We start from the raw sequence: 16,398 nt of genomic DNA on the forward strand, positions 1-16,398 counted from the left end.
AGCTTTTTATTTCCTTTAATTTGTTTGACTTAATATCACCTTCAGATGTTTATTACTGTATAATAATACTGTATAATTATGCTGACCAAATCATCCAGTCAGTCAGGCAGTCATTGTCCAACCCGCTATATCCTAACACAGGGTCACGGGGGTCTGCTGGAGCCAATCCCAGCCAACACAGGGCACAAGGCAGGAACAAAGCCAGCCCACTGCAGCCAAATCATCCAGTGATGTTCAATTACTGTATGTGTTCTGACTTACAGATATATGCATACAATTTAATGGAAAGTCACACTTTATGTATTATACCACTATATTCATCCCTCAATAAATAAACAGTAACAATAGAGGAAAGACTTTATTATGTAAAATGTACTATATGTGTATTCTCTACTCGCAATACTCAATCATCAATTGGATACTTAAACATAAGTTGGTTAATTGCCAAACATAAGTTGGTTAATTGCCTAACCACATTATTATATTTTGAAGTAAATATCCAAAAGATTTCCAATAACATGTAATGCATATTTTATATGCAAAGAGTGTTTTGGTTTTATAGAAAAACTGTGATGAATGCAACTATTTGTTTGATAAAGCATCATTATATTGGTAATGCTCAATGAACAACATTAAATGCTTAAATAAATCTCTTTGCACAAAAAGTAAGGCAAATGAAAGAATCTTTCTACTCAGAGAATTTATTCTAATTTTGTTAAGAATTTCAGATACCATATCAAGCTTTATTTCATATTATCAGGATCACTAATTGCAAATCAAAACATACAGAATTGCTCATTTATAGATTAATGTTCTTGCCATTACTCAAAATATATTTGTTTAATATTATTTAAAAATAATGCCAAATAAAGTGTATATATCTTGTCTATTTATTGTAACCATCGCCCCATCACACATGGACAGTGCATTGTGTGAACTGGTAACATTCTTTTACTAATTACTGCACATATGGTGCCTCTTTGGTACCATATTTAGACATAATTAGTCAGCTCACAGCCTGGAGTACCTAATGTTATTTTAAAACATTTATTATTGTCAATGCACACAACTGTTCTAATGTCTATCAATGTATTGTTTTAGAAAAACATTGATAGTAAATGTTTTACATTTCTGTGCAGCAACTTGGTACCTCAAGCCATAACCTATAAATTATAAGCTTAGTCCCTGTAATTTTGTAACATCCTCTTATACTCAACTAACATATTGACAGATGCCAACATTCATGAAAATATGGTCCTCTATACCAGGCGTCTTCTTTACTCTTTAATCCCCACAGGCTAACTTTCTCTTTAGAGAGTCTGAAAAAATGTAGCGCTCTCTAGAAAAACCTCATTCAGACCTGATACTTGAGACGAGCTGACACATGGGTAGCCTGAAACACAGCACACTCCTCCTGTGGCTCTACTTACTTACAGCAAGCCAGGCATGGAGCATTTCTCCAACTCTATGAGGTTAACTCTCCCTTTTGGGAAAAGCAACCTCCTCTTTAAGTTTCAGTTGCAACAGCCAGGTTTAGCGGAAATAAATGGGTATAGTTTACTGAGGAAAAAAGCTACCTCTTATTTTAAAATTTATAGGTCTTCTTGATAGGTTGTAGTCTATTCTCAGACACACTAGGATGTATATTTTGTTCATCATTCTTTGTAGATATCTCAGAATAGGAAATGTATGTAAGATTTGTTTTCTATGTCGTTTCATCATCAGCTTTAATTCTGTCACTGATGCACATAACATTGCATTTTTGCCATCTTTGAACTTTTTCAGGTTTGGCCAGGTGAAACTGTCTTCCCTGACTATACCAATCCTGAATGTACTAACTGGTGGGTTGAAGAATGTGAGTCTTTCTACCAGGATGTGAAGTATGATGCATTGTGGATAGTAAGAGTTTATTTCTTTTATTTTTACTTACAGTGCCTAAGTTTAATTTTACCACTCCCTAATTATGTTCTGTTCAATTATAGGACATGAATGAAGTTTCAAGTTTCCAACCAGGATCAATAAAGGGTTGTGAAAGAAATTCATTAAATTACCCTCCGTATACACCTAGTAAGTTTTGTTTTTAGATAAATGGCAGGCTACAGCAACACTAGTTTTTCATGCTAAACAAAAATATGAAAAGTGAAAAAAATGTAAATATCCATTTGCAGTTCTTTCCCTTTATATTAATACAGTGACAACTATATGTGTGTATGTGTGTGCTAAGCAAGATATGTTCTCTTAGACTATAACTGCTGTTTATATTCCATATTTAAAATGGTTTATTATTTTATTTAATACTGCCCTCTTAATTTGTTATTTGAAAATTTTCAAAAGCTTCTGGTTCATGGGGATATTTATAGGTTTATAGAGTCATTCTTGTCACATGTACAGTGAAATTCGTACTTGCATAGCTTGTGACAGCTATGGAATTTGTCCTTATACATCATACAACTCAGATTCTTTTACCATTGTCTGTTTCAAGCAAAAGAACTTGACTGTAATACCTACTGTATATTCCATGACATTGTGAAGTGAAAATTGTAAACTGAATTTAAAAGTGGGAAACAGCTATCAAATATGCCTCGATGAAGAAAAAGAGGAAGAGGGTTTTTTTGGCGTAGGTTATAATCGATACTGGTTGAAGGAAGAATGAAATAAACAATATTTAAAATAATCACATGGTACCAAGAGATGGCTCAAGCTTTGCCCCAGACACTCTTTCCTCCAGTAATTTAGAAGAGAGGGCGGCAGATGTTCCTATTGTTTCACCTGCAGTTTGTCACAGGGTCCTCCAGTTTTTATTTGTAGCTACTGTATGTAACACATATCATTTGAAAGTGACACAATGGGAGTGTCAAGAGAATTAAAATGGAGGAGCTTGGTTTGACTTTGCTAGAGCATTGTGAGCCTTTAATTAGCTAAGCCATATTCTAGAAATCTAGCATCTAGTGTTTGTCTGACTAGTTTTACTAAATGACCTTTTGTCTGTTTTTGGAGGACATATTTGTTTTCTGTCTTTTTGGATAATGCTTGGTTCTCCAGAAATTTATTGCCAGTCTTTTATCCGTTCTAAAATGAAGCTTAAAATGTGGACAGTTATAATCCCCATACCACTGCTGGAAGTTGTGAGGTTACTTCAAATGGAAAGAAAACTTTCATAATTGTAAGATTAGCATATTTTTCTTTATTTGTTTTCAACTTTCTAATTGTAGATTAGTGGGCCCAAGACTTCTTTTTCAGAAAGTTTGTGGCCTCTGTCTGTCAGTTTCTCCATTCAAAAATTCACCATTGCTATCTTTGTCTGTCAATTTGGTTCTCCTCTTGCTCTGTACAGTGACAAATAAACCCCAGGATAAGCATTTTTCAAGAAATTATTAAGAAATTTCAAACTCCCAATACCCTTACTAGGGTTAAAGGATTTAGACCGTGGTTAGGTCAGTGTTTTTCTATCACAGTACCCAAGACAATCTTTAAATTCTGTACTGTAATCATTCTGTTTTCATTTTAAGAGTTAAATTTCTTGTTTAACTTTTTGCTTCCTTAACTGCTTGTAAATAGTTGCTGTTTAAATAGAAAATTAATAAGTAACAAACACCAGTGCAAATGGTCACACATCCAATACAGGAACTGCTAATTCATATCCATTCATGCTTGTATATTTTTCACCAAGTACCTGAATTCAGAAAGGAAATAAGAAAGAGAAATCCTAACAAGCTTAGGAAACCTATTAGGAGAACACAAATCCTTCATAAATTACTTACAAAAGTAAAATAAACAGAGATGAATGTGTATGCTTCTGTTTCAAAACATAAAATGTAAATAAATAAAAACTTTTTCATTGAAATGGGCAGGTTAAATGAAAAGCAGATTTTCAAATCTCACTTAATTCACCAGGCTTTTTCTGCTGATATTTTTGTTTTAAGTGAGTTTTAAATATGGCATTAACATACACAGTATGGTTCAGTTCGGTATATTAGTGTAAAGCAGTCAAGGATATTAACATGAACTGGCTGTCTAATAGCATGCATACCTTTTCTGAACCTGCTTAATGCCTTGTATGTGCCACTCTTGCAGTGCATGTTCAAATGTATCTGCGCTAGCTTAAACTGGAAAAATTTACCATTACCTGCCAGTCAAATGTACACATCATATGTGTCAGTGAGAATGCAGGATAAGCACACACAGGCAAAGAAAATGTAGCAAACCAGTGGTGTTTTGTAAATAAGGGGTGCTGGGGCACTGAAAAAAAAATTAAAAACTGTACTTCAGTTAATTAGGAAATGTGGAATAATCATTATATACAGTAAATTAGTTTATTTGCTTGTCAACATTCATTAAAAATTGGTTTTGTCTGTGAATAAAAAAAAGAAAATCTGTGTGAATACCAATTTTTCTGGAATGAAGGACGGCGACCAAATTAGTGTCTATTAAGTCCTTGATCCTTTGGCAAGCAGGTGACCTGAGGCTGCCCTTTAATTAGCTGCTTTCTGATTTTTCCATGGATGCAGCTCTCTGCGCCCCAGACATTTCCACATTTAATGGCAGTGAATTAGTATTGTTTTAGTTTTTTTTTTTTTATCTAATGTGACAATCGGACAATCATTGATGCACTATATCATGTTGACATCAATGGTTCACAGTTCACACCTGCCTTTAATGTTACATGACTATACTGTAGATGAGTGAGCATGACTTTGATGGCAACTTCAAGCAGAACTTCAGAAATTAAATAAAATTCAGTTATTTCTTTAATGAAACACCCCTTCATAAGTCATTCACTTAGATAAGATAAAGGGCCTTGGACCTGACCGACCTGACTTAAGAATTCAAATTACACACAGACTTTTTCCAACTATTGTTATGACAAATGGAGTTGGCTAACTGTGTGTAGTGTATGTAATGCCTTTTTTCACTTTCCTTGTTTGCTGATTCAAAGTGTTGGTACTAAAGCGTTGTGGACAACAACGGGGGTACGAGACAGACAAACATTGTTCTGAAAAATGCAAGTGGCATGGAAGTACCCGCAGTCATCTAGACAATAGCATGAGGCAGGCTTAGTATTGCTGAACAGCTAGATGAAGGCTACAGGATTGACATCAAAAGGCACAACAAAGAGGTGACCAAAAAGCGACAAAATCCTGTCCAGAATAATGGATGAGATACATATGTGTTTGTGGTTAGTAGAACAGTTGTGTGCCTTGGGATGATTTTGGTTATATAAAGTGTGCCACTACTGAAACAAAGGGTGGGAAACATTGCTCTAGACAATAGCATGAAGATAATTTTTTTGGCAGGCTTGGTGAAATGACTGCATTTAATGAGTCTCAGACCTAAAGGAATGGAGGGCAAAATTTATGTTCAAGGTAAAGCCAGAATAAGATCTAGATTGCACTTCTCCTGTGGGTGTAGTACAAAACAGATTAGACACCTACTTATATTTTAAGATGGATTCTGTGGATCTTGCAGTATGAATTTGTGCCCAAGTGAGGTAAGCCTGGCAAACTTGCACAAGACTGAGCATACTGGCAGCCAAGTGTAGAATAATATTAGGGTGGGAATGACTCTGTGATTGTGGTAAATGATAAACTGGGATGCAAAAATCAGAGGATTAGTGATTGTATGATGTGGATTTATTGAAAAATACAGTGGAAAAAATATAGTTGCCAAAGACTGAGCATTCCATTAGCAAAGGCAGAATATAATTTGGATTGAACTTATGCTGTGGATGTTATAGGACAGACAGAAGTTCATGTTATTGAAAGATTATGGAGGTGTGAGTACAGACATTATGGTGTGGGTTTTAGTAGAATGGGGAACTGGGCAAGTTGGCAGAGGATTGGGTCTGGAACTGGACAGGCCAAGATGTGCATTGACACTATAATGAGGACCACGAGTGCTTGTGGAATGGCCAGATAGATAGATAGACAGATAGATAGATATGAAAGGCACTATATAATGATAGATAGATAGATAGATAGATAGATAGATAGATAGATAGATAGATAGATAGATAGATAGATAGATAGATAGATAGATAGATAGATATGAAAGGCACTATATAATAGATAAGCACTGCTTCAGTTTGTCCGCCCGAAAGCTGAGCCCATGCCCAAATTTTTTCACCAGCCACCACTGATGCAAACTCCAAACAGGTAGTGGAGTTGCCAGAAAATGTACCCCAGCACCTAAAACTTTAAGGCTGCAGCACTAATTTTTGTAGTGATTAGTTAAATAAACTAAAACAAAAAGGAGATTCCTACAAAGATTTTTGAAACTTCAGTTTTTTAAAAATCACAAAAATAATTTTATTAAATATTTTTGGTGTTTCCTTAAATCTAACATTTATACTATTTTATTTCCTTTAAAGAAATTCTTGATAATTTGATGTATTCCAAGACTCTCTGCATGGATGCAAAGCAAAAATGGGGCTCTCATTATGATGTTCACAGCTTGTATGGCTACTCAATGATACTCTCCACCGACAAGTAAGAATAATTAGGATATTCTGCTAAAAAATACTGTAAACAGTTTAATTTATTTAAAGGTTATAATTATATGCTAAGCAGTGTAAATGAATGTGTGATTTTTGAAGTGAAAATGATTGCATGTGAAGTTAAATAGCAGGAACAATTACAATGTTTAGCACACCTAAAATGATAATGGTATACATAAATACTGCACAAATTCCAATACTCATGGAGAGATAACTATATTAAATCTTAAATTAAGTGGGTACAATTGGCTTTATTTGTTCTACTATGTTTTGATTTTTAGCCACAAAACCTTCACCTTAACTTGTTCAGTGAAAATTTCATTAATTAAAATAAGTACAATAAAAACTATTGTTTAATAGAACTCAGTCTTATAAATCCCAGCTGACAATAATGTGCCTAATTATAATAATGCATTTTTTATTTCAAATCCAGAGGACAAATTCTTATGATTGACAGACGATGTGACACACCTCTTTCAAAGTCTACCTTTTCACATAAAGCATATCACCCTGAACATCATCTCAAATAGTTACACACATATAGGATAACACTGATTTAAGATAACACAAACAGAATAACTCTGAGATACTGTGTGTATTTAATGACTTGGCCAGAGTTCCGCTCCTAGTCAGGGTTGGACTTACAGTATATCCACCACCTTGCCATTTCCATTGTAAAAACCTGTTAAAAGCTGCTTTTCCTGCATTACACCTAATATGATGAACCATTACATACTTAGATCCACAATTTACAATACAGATGCTGGCTTGTCTTCTCCAGTCCCATAAAAATCCTTTTGCCACATGTTATCTTTGGCAGATATGTGCTTGTCCTTGTAATTCCCCATAACATTCTATTTTCTATTTCATATCCCTTCATCTTGGATCTCAGTATGTCACTAGAATACTGTCCACTTCTCTTTTTTAATTTCTTTGTCTTTAGGATTAGATATGCAGTTTTATTATTTTTTGGTTGTGTGGCACTCCATCACATTTTTTAAATGTATTTCTTCAGTATGCAGGAAATGGCAGTGAGTTTTTACTGGATCACTTGTTCCATCCTCAGAAAGAGCAACTCCTGGTGTGACCATTTAAGAATTAATTTACATCTCAGTAGGCTTATACAAGATTAGATCAAAAGCTGCAACTGTACAAATACTTACTGTTGATTTTAAAGTAACTTCAAGGATGTGTTTATGCAATAGGGAATTGCTTTCAAAATCTGCTTCTTTTATGAAAATTAAGTAAATTGTTTGTTTTGTACTTAGCAAATAAGTAAGGCAATGCTTTGAAATACGCAGCATGTAATAGTGACACTTTATAATATTTGGACCTCAATTCAGTTTCTGATTAAAGAACATTCTCTATGTGGAGTTTCCACTATTCTACCTGTTTATATGGGTTTCTGTGTGGGTTTTCTATGTGGGACAATGGGGACTCTATGAATGTATTCTAAAATGGACTGGTGTTCATTTTTGCCAGAACCAGTGATTGTTTCCCTCCTGCCTGTATCTGAAAACTAATGAATGTATGAATGTTTGGACACAGTAGTTAACCTGATTAGTACAAACATGTATACATTTCTCATTAAACCAATTTCATGAAAGTATTTTGAAATATGAAATAATAATTAAAATTGAAATAATTAAATTGCAGTGCAAAAAGGAAGATTCTGAACCTTCGATGAACACAAAGTACAAATGTTTGCAGTAGTAAGCCCAGTGCAACATACTGCATTTTCATTTATCTTAACATACCCCTGAAATATCTTTTCATCTTTGTCAAGAAAATCTTCTCAATGGATGTACTGTCAGTCATTTCTCTTCATAAATGGATTTCATACTTTCTTGGAAGGTCATGTTAAAAATTGCTCAGATAGCACAATCAATATATTATATCAGGCCTCTCAGTTAATGGCTTTAGATGCACACTGTAATAGTTACCATTTTTTAAAACTATTTATTATAGTTATAAGGCAGCTTTAGTGTTGAGGTTGACAAAGTGGTTATTATCATTAATTACCATCACAAATGAATCGTCCAAAGTATGGCTTGAAAACATTTCTGTAAAAGATGACACTGCAAGTTGGCAAATCCTTTCATTTTGGTTTCTACCACCAATGGAAGATTATGAAACAGTAAGATGATACTGACTGCATACAGTATAACAAAGGGAAAAGGAACATATAATTCATCTTTTAGGTCACTGCACAGCTGTGCCAACAATAGGATACACTATCATCATAGACGGTCCAGGCAGAGTTTTGTCAAGGTGTAAGCTGGTCCAAAGGTGGGAATGGTGTCTCCTGGGAGCAGGGTGGGGTAGGAGTGTAGTGTTGTCATTGGACGAGTGTTAACAGGATTCTTGTGTGGTAGTGAGTATTGGAGAGAGGAGTAAATTAACACCTAAGTGGCCTGTACAGTTGTTGCTAATGTTGTCAGTACTGTCAGATGTCTCACTAGCATATTAGATCACCACCCATGTCACTCTTTGTTGTTACAACAAATCTTTCAAAAGACCCTTTCAATGCTTCATTTCTATCCTGCTTCTTCTGCTACTTATTGTTTTCCCACACCTACTGTATTCATTTGTTCTTATCATTTCTTGTAGCCACCATTTTTCCAACAGCCACACTTTTCTTCCAGCTAGTTTAGTTGCTGCATTCCACTTTCAGCTGGCAATTGATGACACAGTCAGTGCAGGATAGGTGTGCCTCCAGTTCTGAGTAATGCATCTGCTCCTCAACTAATTTTAGACTTAATCGTGAGTAAAATGAAGAGTACTCTCCTTATTAAAATTTTTAAACATGAATCTATAAATACTGCATATTTTTGGGTGTGTGAAGAGGGGTTGGTATTGGAGATGGCTCTGCGTCCAGGTATATTCACTGGTTAAGGCAAAATACAAAACTACAAGCTGCAATGTACAGAAAAAAACTGCATTAAATATTATACATGACAATGAGCCAGGCTGCATCTTCATAACACTCCCAATATGTAGGTGTTTTCATATAACTAAGTCTGTAATCCAAGCAACCAGAAGCCTTTTCCCAAGTAGTCCCAAGTAGTAGGATCTATGTCAAAACCTTTTTCTAAGCATCCCGCAGTAATGACCTATTCGTTGACTTTGCTTCAGGATTCTGTATAGTCCCAAACATCTGTAATAGAATTTATATTGTATCATAGAGTATACATGAGCTTCCATGTATACCTTTACTATATTCCAGAAACACAGTTGCTAGCAAGTGCAGTCTATGATGCCCACAAGAAGGTCCACAAAAAACGGTCCTGATTTTAGTCAATTTTAAATGACATGGCAAAATTCTCCACATCCTTTTTCTCTATAACCTTATTTATGGCTAGATGAGCACAAATCATAGAACTTGAATATTGTCAAGCAATATGTGCATTTCCTTATTTGGTAAAAGATATAAAGCACAAGCCAAAACAGAAAAAATAAGCAATAAATGAATAAGACAGAAGATGGCAGCCATCTTTATTACAACATGTCCATTGGAAAATATGTTTTGTAAAGCAAATGCATGGCACAGTATCACATACAGACTTTCAAATCTGTTCTCAAGGTCACCATTAACCAATTGCAGTGATGCCATAGGTAGCTTCAGGACAAACAGAATGATTGATGGTAAGTGAATTAGACAGAAAGTGGTTATTATTACAGTAGATGATCTGATTCATCATGTGCCTGAAAAATTAATAATTCAATATAGTTACAGCATAAAATCTGGAGGTTTAACCAATATACATTTCTATCTAAAATACTGCAGTAATCATTACTGTACATAATTTTCATAATACTGGAGCAAAAACTAAAGAGGTAAGTAAGAAATCCGCTCAGTGAATTGACCTCTGCTATTTTCTTTTTAAAGCCATGCATTCTTTTCAATAAAACTACTCTTATGAAAGTTATCAATATTAAAGAAGATTGGTGATTGCTTTACTGGAAATGTCCTTCACATTTCTGTGAATATGTCATGACTAGCATACAAGATGCTGCTAAGAAAAGTAAAACAACTTTTTACAGCATCCTTTTTCTAGATGATGTTATGCAGATCCATGGATTACTAAAAGTATTTAAAATTTTTTGTTTTATTTTAAATTTATATAAAAAAGCTTTAAGAAATCAACTTGCACTGCTACGAAACAAGTTGTTTTAAGGATGAATTATCCTAAGTTGCATATTTTCCTAAATGAACTGCTAGCAGAGTCTTAGTAATGTACTCAAAGCATCAATTTAGCTGTTTTGCTGATGAACATATATACTTTAAATTTCTCTCGGGATCAATAAAGTATCTATCTATCTATCTATCTATCTATCTATCTATCTATCTATCTATCTATCTATCTATCTATCTATCTATCTATCTATCTATCTATCTATCTATCTATTTAGGGGACGATGCAGGGTTCAAAAGTGTGAATTCATTTAGTTGGCATTGCAATGAAAGGCAGTATAAAAAGTAGTGGTGCCTCAAAGGTTCTTGTCCCGAGCCTGGCTGTTGTCTATGAATTTTACACATTTTCACCGTGTTAGTCTGCGTTTCTTCTGTGTAGTCCATTTCCCCCCATATTCCAAAGACGTGAATTCTAAGGTAGTTATCAACTCGCAGTTTGCCTATTAAAAGTAAATATGAATGTGATATGATAGTGCTCTGCAATGTAATGGTAATTTCTACCTTGCATCCAATGCTGTTTGGCGCCAGTGTTCCTTTACTGAACTGTATAGATGAATGGAAATACAATGGTACACACATTTAATGGCACAGACTGATTTTTTTTTTTTTTTTTTGCAGAGCTATAAGACGTGTTTTTCCAGGAAAAAGAAGCCTTATTCTCTCCAGGTCCTCATTTGCGGGATCAGGCAAATACTCTGGACACTGGTTAGGTGACAATGCAGCAAACTGGAATGATATCAAATGGGCGATTCCTGGAATGCTGGAATTTAACCTTTTCGGAATGCCTTATGTAAGCTCAGTTTATTATAGGTTAAATATTAATCAGTTGTTTAAAAACAAAAGAAGAATGACCTTTAAAGCTAATGGTATCATATGTTGCCTTTCAAATTAACCTCTTATGAAATATTCAAAATGATGTCTATGAATGTTATTGCTATATTCCAAATTATGTTTATGTGACATTACTATAAGTTTTAAGTGGTGTGTTTCTCAAAATAGATGAGAAGGCTCCCAAGGTTTGTTGTCGAGTCTTTAGCCCATGCATACAGAGAGGAAATAATAAGGTAAAAAATAATGTGACCAGAAGCAATCTTTGTTACCACATTGCTATTTTTAGCTTCCATCCATCTAGTCAAGTTTATTACGATGTCTAGAGTATTTAATGTGTAAAGTCATGCAGCAGACCATCCTTTCTGTTTCTTATGTGTGACAACCATTCTTTGTCCAATCTGCAATGCTTTATTTCCTGGCAGAAACTCCACCCTAATGTTTAAAGAATCTTCTACAGGATTTTAAGAAAGTGATAAGCTTGAAATGTAATGTACTGTATATACACAGTGCTATTACTACTGCTATTTCACAGGTAAAAGTGTAGTTATAACAGTTATTTTCTAAACTTTAAAAATATGCCATAAAGCTGATTGGTGACACAAAGTTGACCCAGTATAGATAAATGTAAATATACATGTGATTGTGCTTTATAATGCAATGATGTCCACTTCAAAAAAGGTTATTGCCCTTCATCCATTGTCCCAGGCTAATGTGTCAAGTGAAAATGTGAGAATATCAGATGGATAGATTTCCAGAATGGTTTAACAGTGACACCACATTGTCTGATTTTTTTTAAAACAAAAAAAATCTCTAGTGACATTGCACAATATGCTACCTTTGTCTGATATTTATCTGTGCTTTTACCTTTCTTTTAGATTGGAGCCGACATTTGTGGATTTTTTGATGATACCACTGAAGAGTTGTGCAGGCGCTGGATGCAAGTTGGAGCATTTTATCCATATGCAAGAAATCACAATGCAGAAGGATATAAAGTTAGTTATTCTTGCTAAGATGGAAAAACCTTACCGTTTAAATATTATGGCAATGCGTAATGGAAACCATGCAATATGGATGAGATATATTGGGCTCTTAAATAGCTGGAATTTATCCATCCACTCCATTATCAGTAATTACTTATTCTTATAGAGAAGACATCCTGGAGGACTAGATAGATTGATGAATCTAAATTGCTCATGAGTTTATGTATGAGTATCACCAGTGTTGGTCTGACACCCCATCTAGTGTTGCGTTATTTCAGCTGTCTGCCAGGATTAGTCTTAAAGAACACCAACTCAATGTAACCTCAAGCTCTCAAACCTGAAAGAGGTTGGTGAACATGTTCAAAATAATGTCCAACTCTAATATCAGAAAATGAAAACAACTAAAAAGTGTGGGTAATTACTTTTAAAATTTGATGCTAGAAAATGTGTTAATGATTGTGTGAGAACTGGTATCGGTCATTCTGAGCACATGTCTGTTTCTTTAATACAAATTATGTTTGATGGTGTGCTCAGAAAAAAAATCATTACGTATTTTCAAGTAAATCTGCATGCAACCATGCGTCTTGATAAAGGATGAATCATATTTGTAATTCTGGTAACTGCTTTACCATTACCAAAGCTAAATCAATTAAACCTTGAAAGGGAATGGCCTCTACATAATAATACTAGCACTGGTATTTCAGAAGGCAAGTGGCACTATCTGTTGTTGCCAATATTATAGTTTACTGCTGTCATTTCTGTTCTTATTGTCATCTACTGTATATTAACATGTGACTCAAAAATGCTGCATGCATAGACTCTTCATTTTCCAAGTGTGCAGAATGACCTTTTGATTTTCATAATCTCATTTTGTCTAATAAAATATTAATGATCAAGTATTATTTATTAAAAATTCTCTATTTGCTGTGTGTTTATGACAGCCTCAAGATCCTGCTTATTTTGGTGCAGATTCTCTTTTAGTGAAGACATCTATAAACTACCTTAACATTCGCTACACTCTGCTACCATATCTCTACACCCTCTTCTATCAGGCCCATGTGAAAGGGACCACAGTTGTACGGCCAATGATGCATGAGTAAGTTGTTATAATAGTTCAGTTTATGTTTACATTTTTGAAACAGTTTAGAAAATAATTTAGTGAACATTTAAAGAGACCATGATGAAATAAATTATATTATTGCAGGGCTATCTACTTATCTTTCAGTACTTTCTGAGAAGTTATCTTGTATTTATGTGCTGAGTAGTTCCACCAAAAGACAACAATATAACTCTGAACCTCCTTGAGAAGGAGGCACAAGAGAGTGTGACCCAATGTAAGATGTTCTTACTTAAAATTCAAACCCAGAGCAACAGATAATCTGCAGAAAAATGAAACCTCATAGATTAGAAAATGGTCTGTGCTGTTAGGTTTGTCCATTGCTGTCCTAAAGGTCACTGGTAACAGTTAACTGAATACTTCATGTATGCTGTGCACTTCTCCTCAAGTACCCAAGACTAACCTTGCAGCTGCTCCATAAAGTTCATTCAAGAGTGTTCTATAAGCCTTGTCCAAGTTATTGCTTTGTTTTGCTGAAAATAATTTATTCTTTTTACTATTATAATTAAAAGCTTTCCCCTGCCTTGTACCCTGTGTTGGCTGGGATTGGCTCCAGCAGACCCCCGTGACCCTGTGTTCAGATTCAGCGGGTTGGGAAATGGATGGATGGAATTAAAAGCTTTCCATGTTGAATACAGTCATTGCTAAAGTAAGATTTTTACTTTTTTTTTTTTTTAACAGGTTTCCCAAAGACAACAAGACATGGAATGTTGATCGGCAGTTTATGTGGGGATCTGGTCTGCTTATCACCCCAGTCCTGGATCCTGTAAGATGACTTTTAAAATACTGTAATACAAGTTTATTTTCAGATTTTCATTTAAATGTAAATGAGGACTTACTGTAAAATGTGATTCAGTAGAATAACGTACTGCTTCTGGATTTTAAGTTATTAAAAGTGGGCACAGTACAGTTTCAATTAGTGGAGCCAAGACCAGACTTATGAAAGCTGCAGTGGATTGAGGTTTCTATTGCAACTAATCTCTTAAACAGAAATGAATTCACTTTTCCAAGTGAACTGCTAGTTTAATTAGTATCTTGTGTTCCAGATTCTGCAAAATGCAATTTATCAAAGCTCTCACTATTGTGAGGATTATTGCACTGCAGTCAGTACCATCTCTTTTTTTTTCTTAATATTCTATTTTCATTTACTTTTAACATACAGTATATTTAAAACCAAGGTTCTGTCCAGTTACCAGGCTCATATTTTTCATTCTTATTTCTTTTTTTGTATATTGAGTATATACTTTTGCTGAAGGAGACTTAAGAATAGTACACATTAAAAATTGCTTACATGCACATTAAATTGCTTTGACTCAAACAGTCAGACTTAGGAAGGGGGTGAGCTGACAACTTGTGTCTTAAAGTCCAGTGGCCCAGCCTTTATATCACATTGTCTGGTTTTAGCATATCTTCAACAATAAAGTTGAATAAATAAATGTGTTTGACAGCTTTTTAAATGTACATTTTGAATTCATACCACCTCATATTGTTTAGGCCATATTTAATTTACAATCTCAAGTTTCACCACGATTCTAGAGTTACCACCCGTTACTTGTTTTATAGAATCATTTCGTGTTTGAAAATGACATGTTGCACTTCTTAACAAATCAATACTGAATGATATTTGTTCCATATTTTATACATGACTGAGTTTATGAAAATGATCTGCAATATAGCTATAATCATTTTTTTCTTAAGAAAACATGTTAAAGTATGTTAGCTAAATAAATAAATTTGGAAGCAATATGAGCTCTTTCTCAGTCTACTTTGCCTGTGGCATGTTTGTTGTGTGCCAATGGCTTGATCCAGTTAGTTAGTGCTAGTGTATTAGAGAATGGCTTCTGCTTCTAATGTGACTCCAGGTCCTGTCACAAATAGAAGTGTTCACAGCATTATTGCCTGTATTGTGAAAGCCATTATCCATGGCTTGAATCCATTACAGGAGATACCTATAGGGCACACTGTAAATTGTGACATAGAGCATTTTCTGTTGCACATGTTGGTGAATGTGATGTCAAGAAGCTGGCTATTGGAAAGAAGTATTGCACAATTACTCCTGCCTCACACATCACCCCAGACATGGTAATGAGGCATCATTGATATGTTGAATTTGCTAATTTGATTAATAACTATTAATGATAACTATATAGAATATAATTCAGACAGAACTACATATAACCAATATCATGGCTAGCACAGAGTTGTGTAATAACATTAGCCAATAGGAGAAACATCCTCTTGAGTTCTAATAATACAAAGATATATATGAAGTAGTAGCCTACTACTTATGATTATCATTATTATAGGTGGACGGCACGGTGGTGCAGTGGTAGCGCTGCTGCCTCGCAGTTAGGAGACCTGGGTTCGCTTCCCGGGTCCTCCCTGTGTGGAGTTTGCATGTTCTCCCTGTGTCTGTGTGGGTTGCCTCCGGGTACTCTGGTTTCCTCCCACAGTCTAAAGACATGCAGGTTAGGTGGATTATACAGTGCAGGGGCGTCCCGGCCAGGCATGCCCGGCCATCCGTCACTATATATATATATATATATAAATATATATATATTGTGACCAGACGGGGGGTGCTCCAGCTGCCCAAACCGGTCACAGGCAGATGCAAGGCACAAGTTTTGCACACAGTGCACGTTTTATTCATGTGGGGAAGCGCTCTCCCTCACTCCCCACAGCAGCACAGTATAGTCAAATGACAATGGCACAACACAACACAGTACTTTTCTTCTTCTTCTTTTTCATCCCTCTCTGTCTCTCTCTTTGCCTCCACTCCTCC

The 16,398-nt window shown here is 35.0% G+C and overlaps 1 protein-coding gene across 2 annotated transcripts in view; it reads left to right on the forward strand.

The window, feature by feature from the left end:
* si (sucrase-isomaltase (alpha-glucosidase)) overlaps window positions 1-16,398 on the forward strand; it is a 206,806-nt gene that overhangs the window by 70,064 nt on the left and 120,344 nt on the right. For both annotated transcript variants that reach the window (XM_028794477.2, XM_051923319.1), the window contains exons 13-19: window positions 1,786-1,899; window positions 1,983-2,067; window positions 6,368-6,485; window positions 11,307-11,478; window positions 12,395-12,511; window positions 13,441-13,595; window positions 14,298-14,382. In XM_028794477.2, coding sequence (XP_028650310.2) covers window positions 1,786-1,899; window positions 1,983-2,067; window positions 6,368-6,485; window positions 11,307-11,478; window positions 12,395-12,511; window positions 13,441-13,595; window positions 14,298-14,382 — 846 coding nt within the window. The remainder of the gene's footprint in view (window positions 1-1,785; window positions 1,900-1,982; window positions 2,068-6,367; window positions 6,486-11,306; window positions 11,479-12,394; window positions 12,512-13,440; window positions 13,596-14,297; window positions 14,383-16,398) is intronic.

Source organism: Erpetoichthys calabaricus, chromosome 2 (assembly GCF_900747795.2).
Source record: "Erpetoichthys calabaricus chromosome 2, fErpCal1.3, whole genome shotgun sequence".
Classification (NCBI taxonomy): Eukaryota; Metazoa; Chordata; class Cladistia; order Polypteriformes; family Polypteridae; genus Erpetoichthys; species Erpetoichthys calabaricus.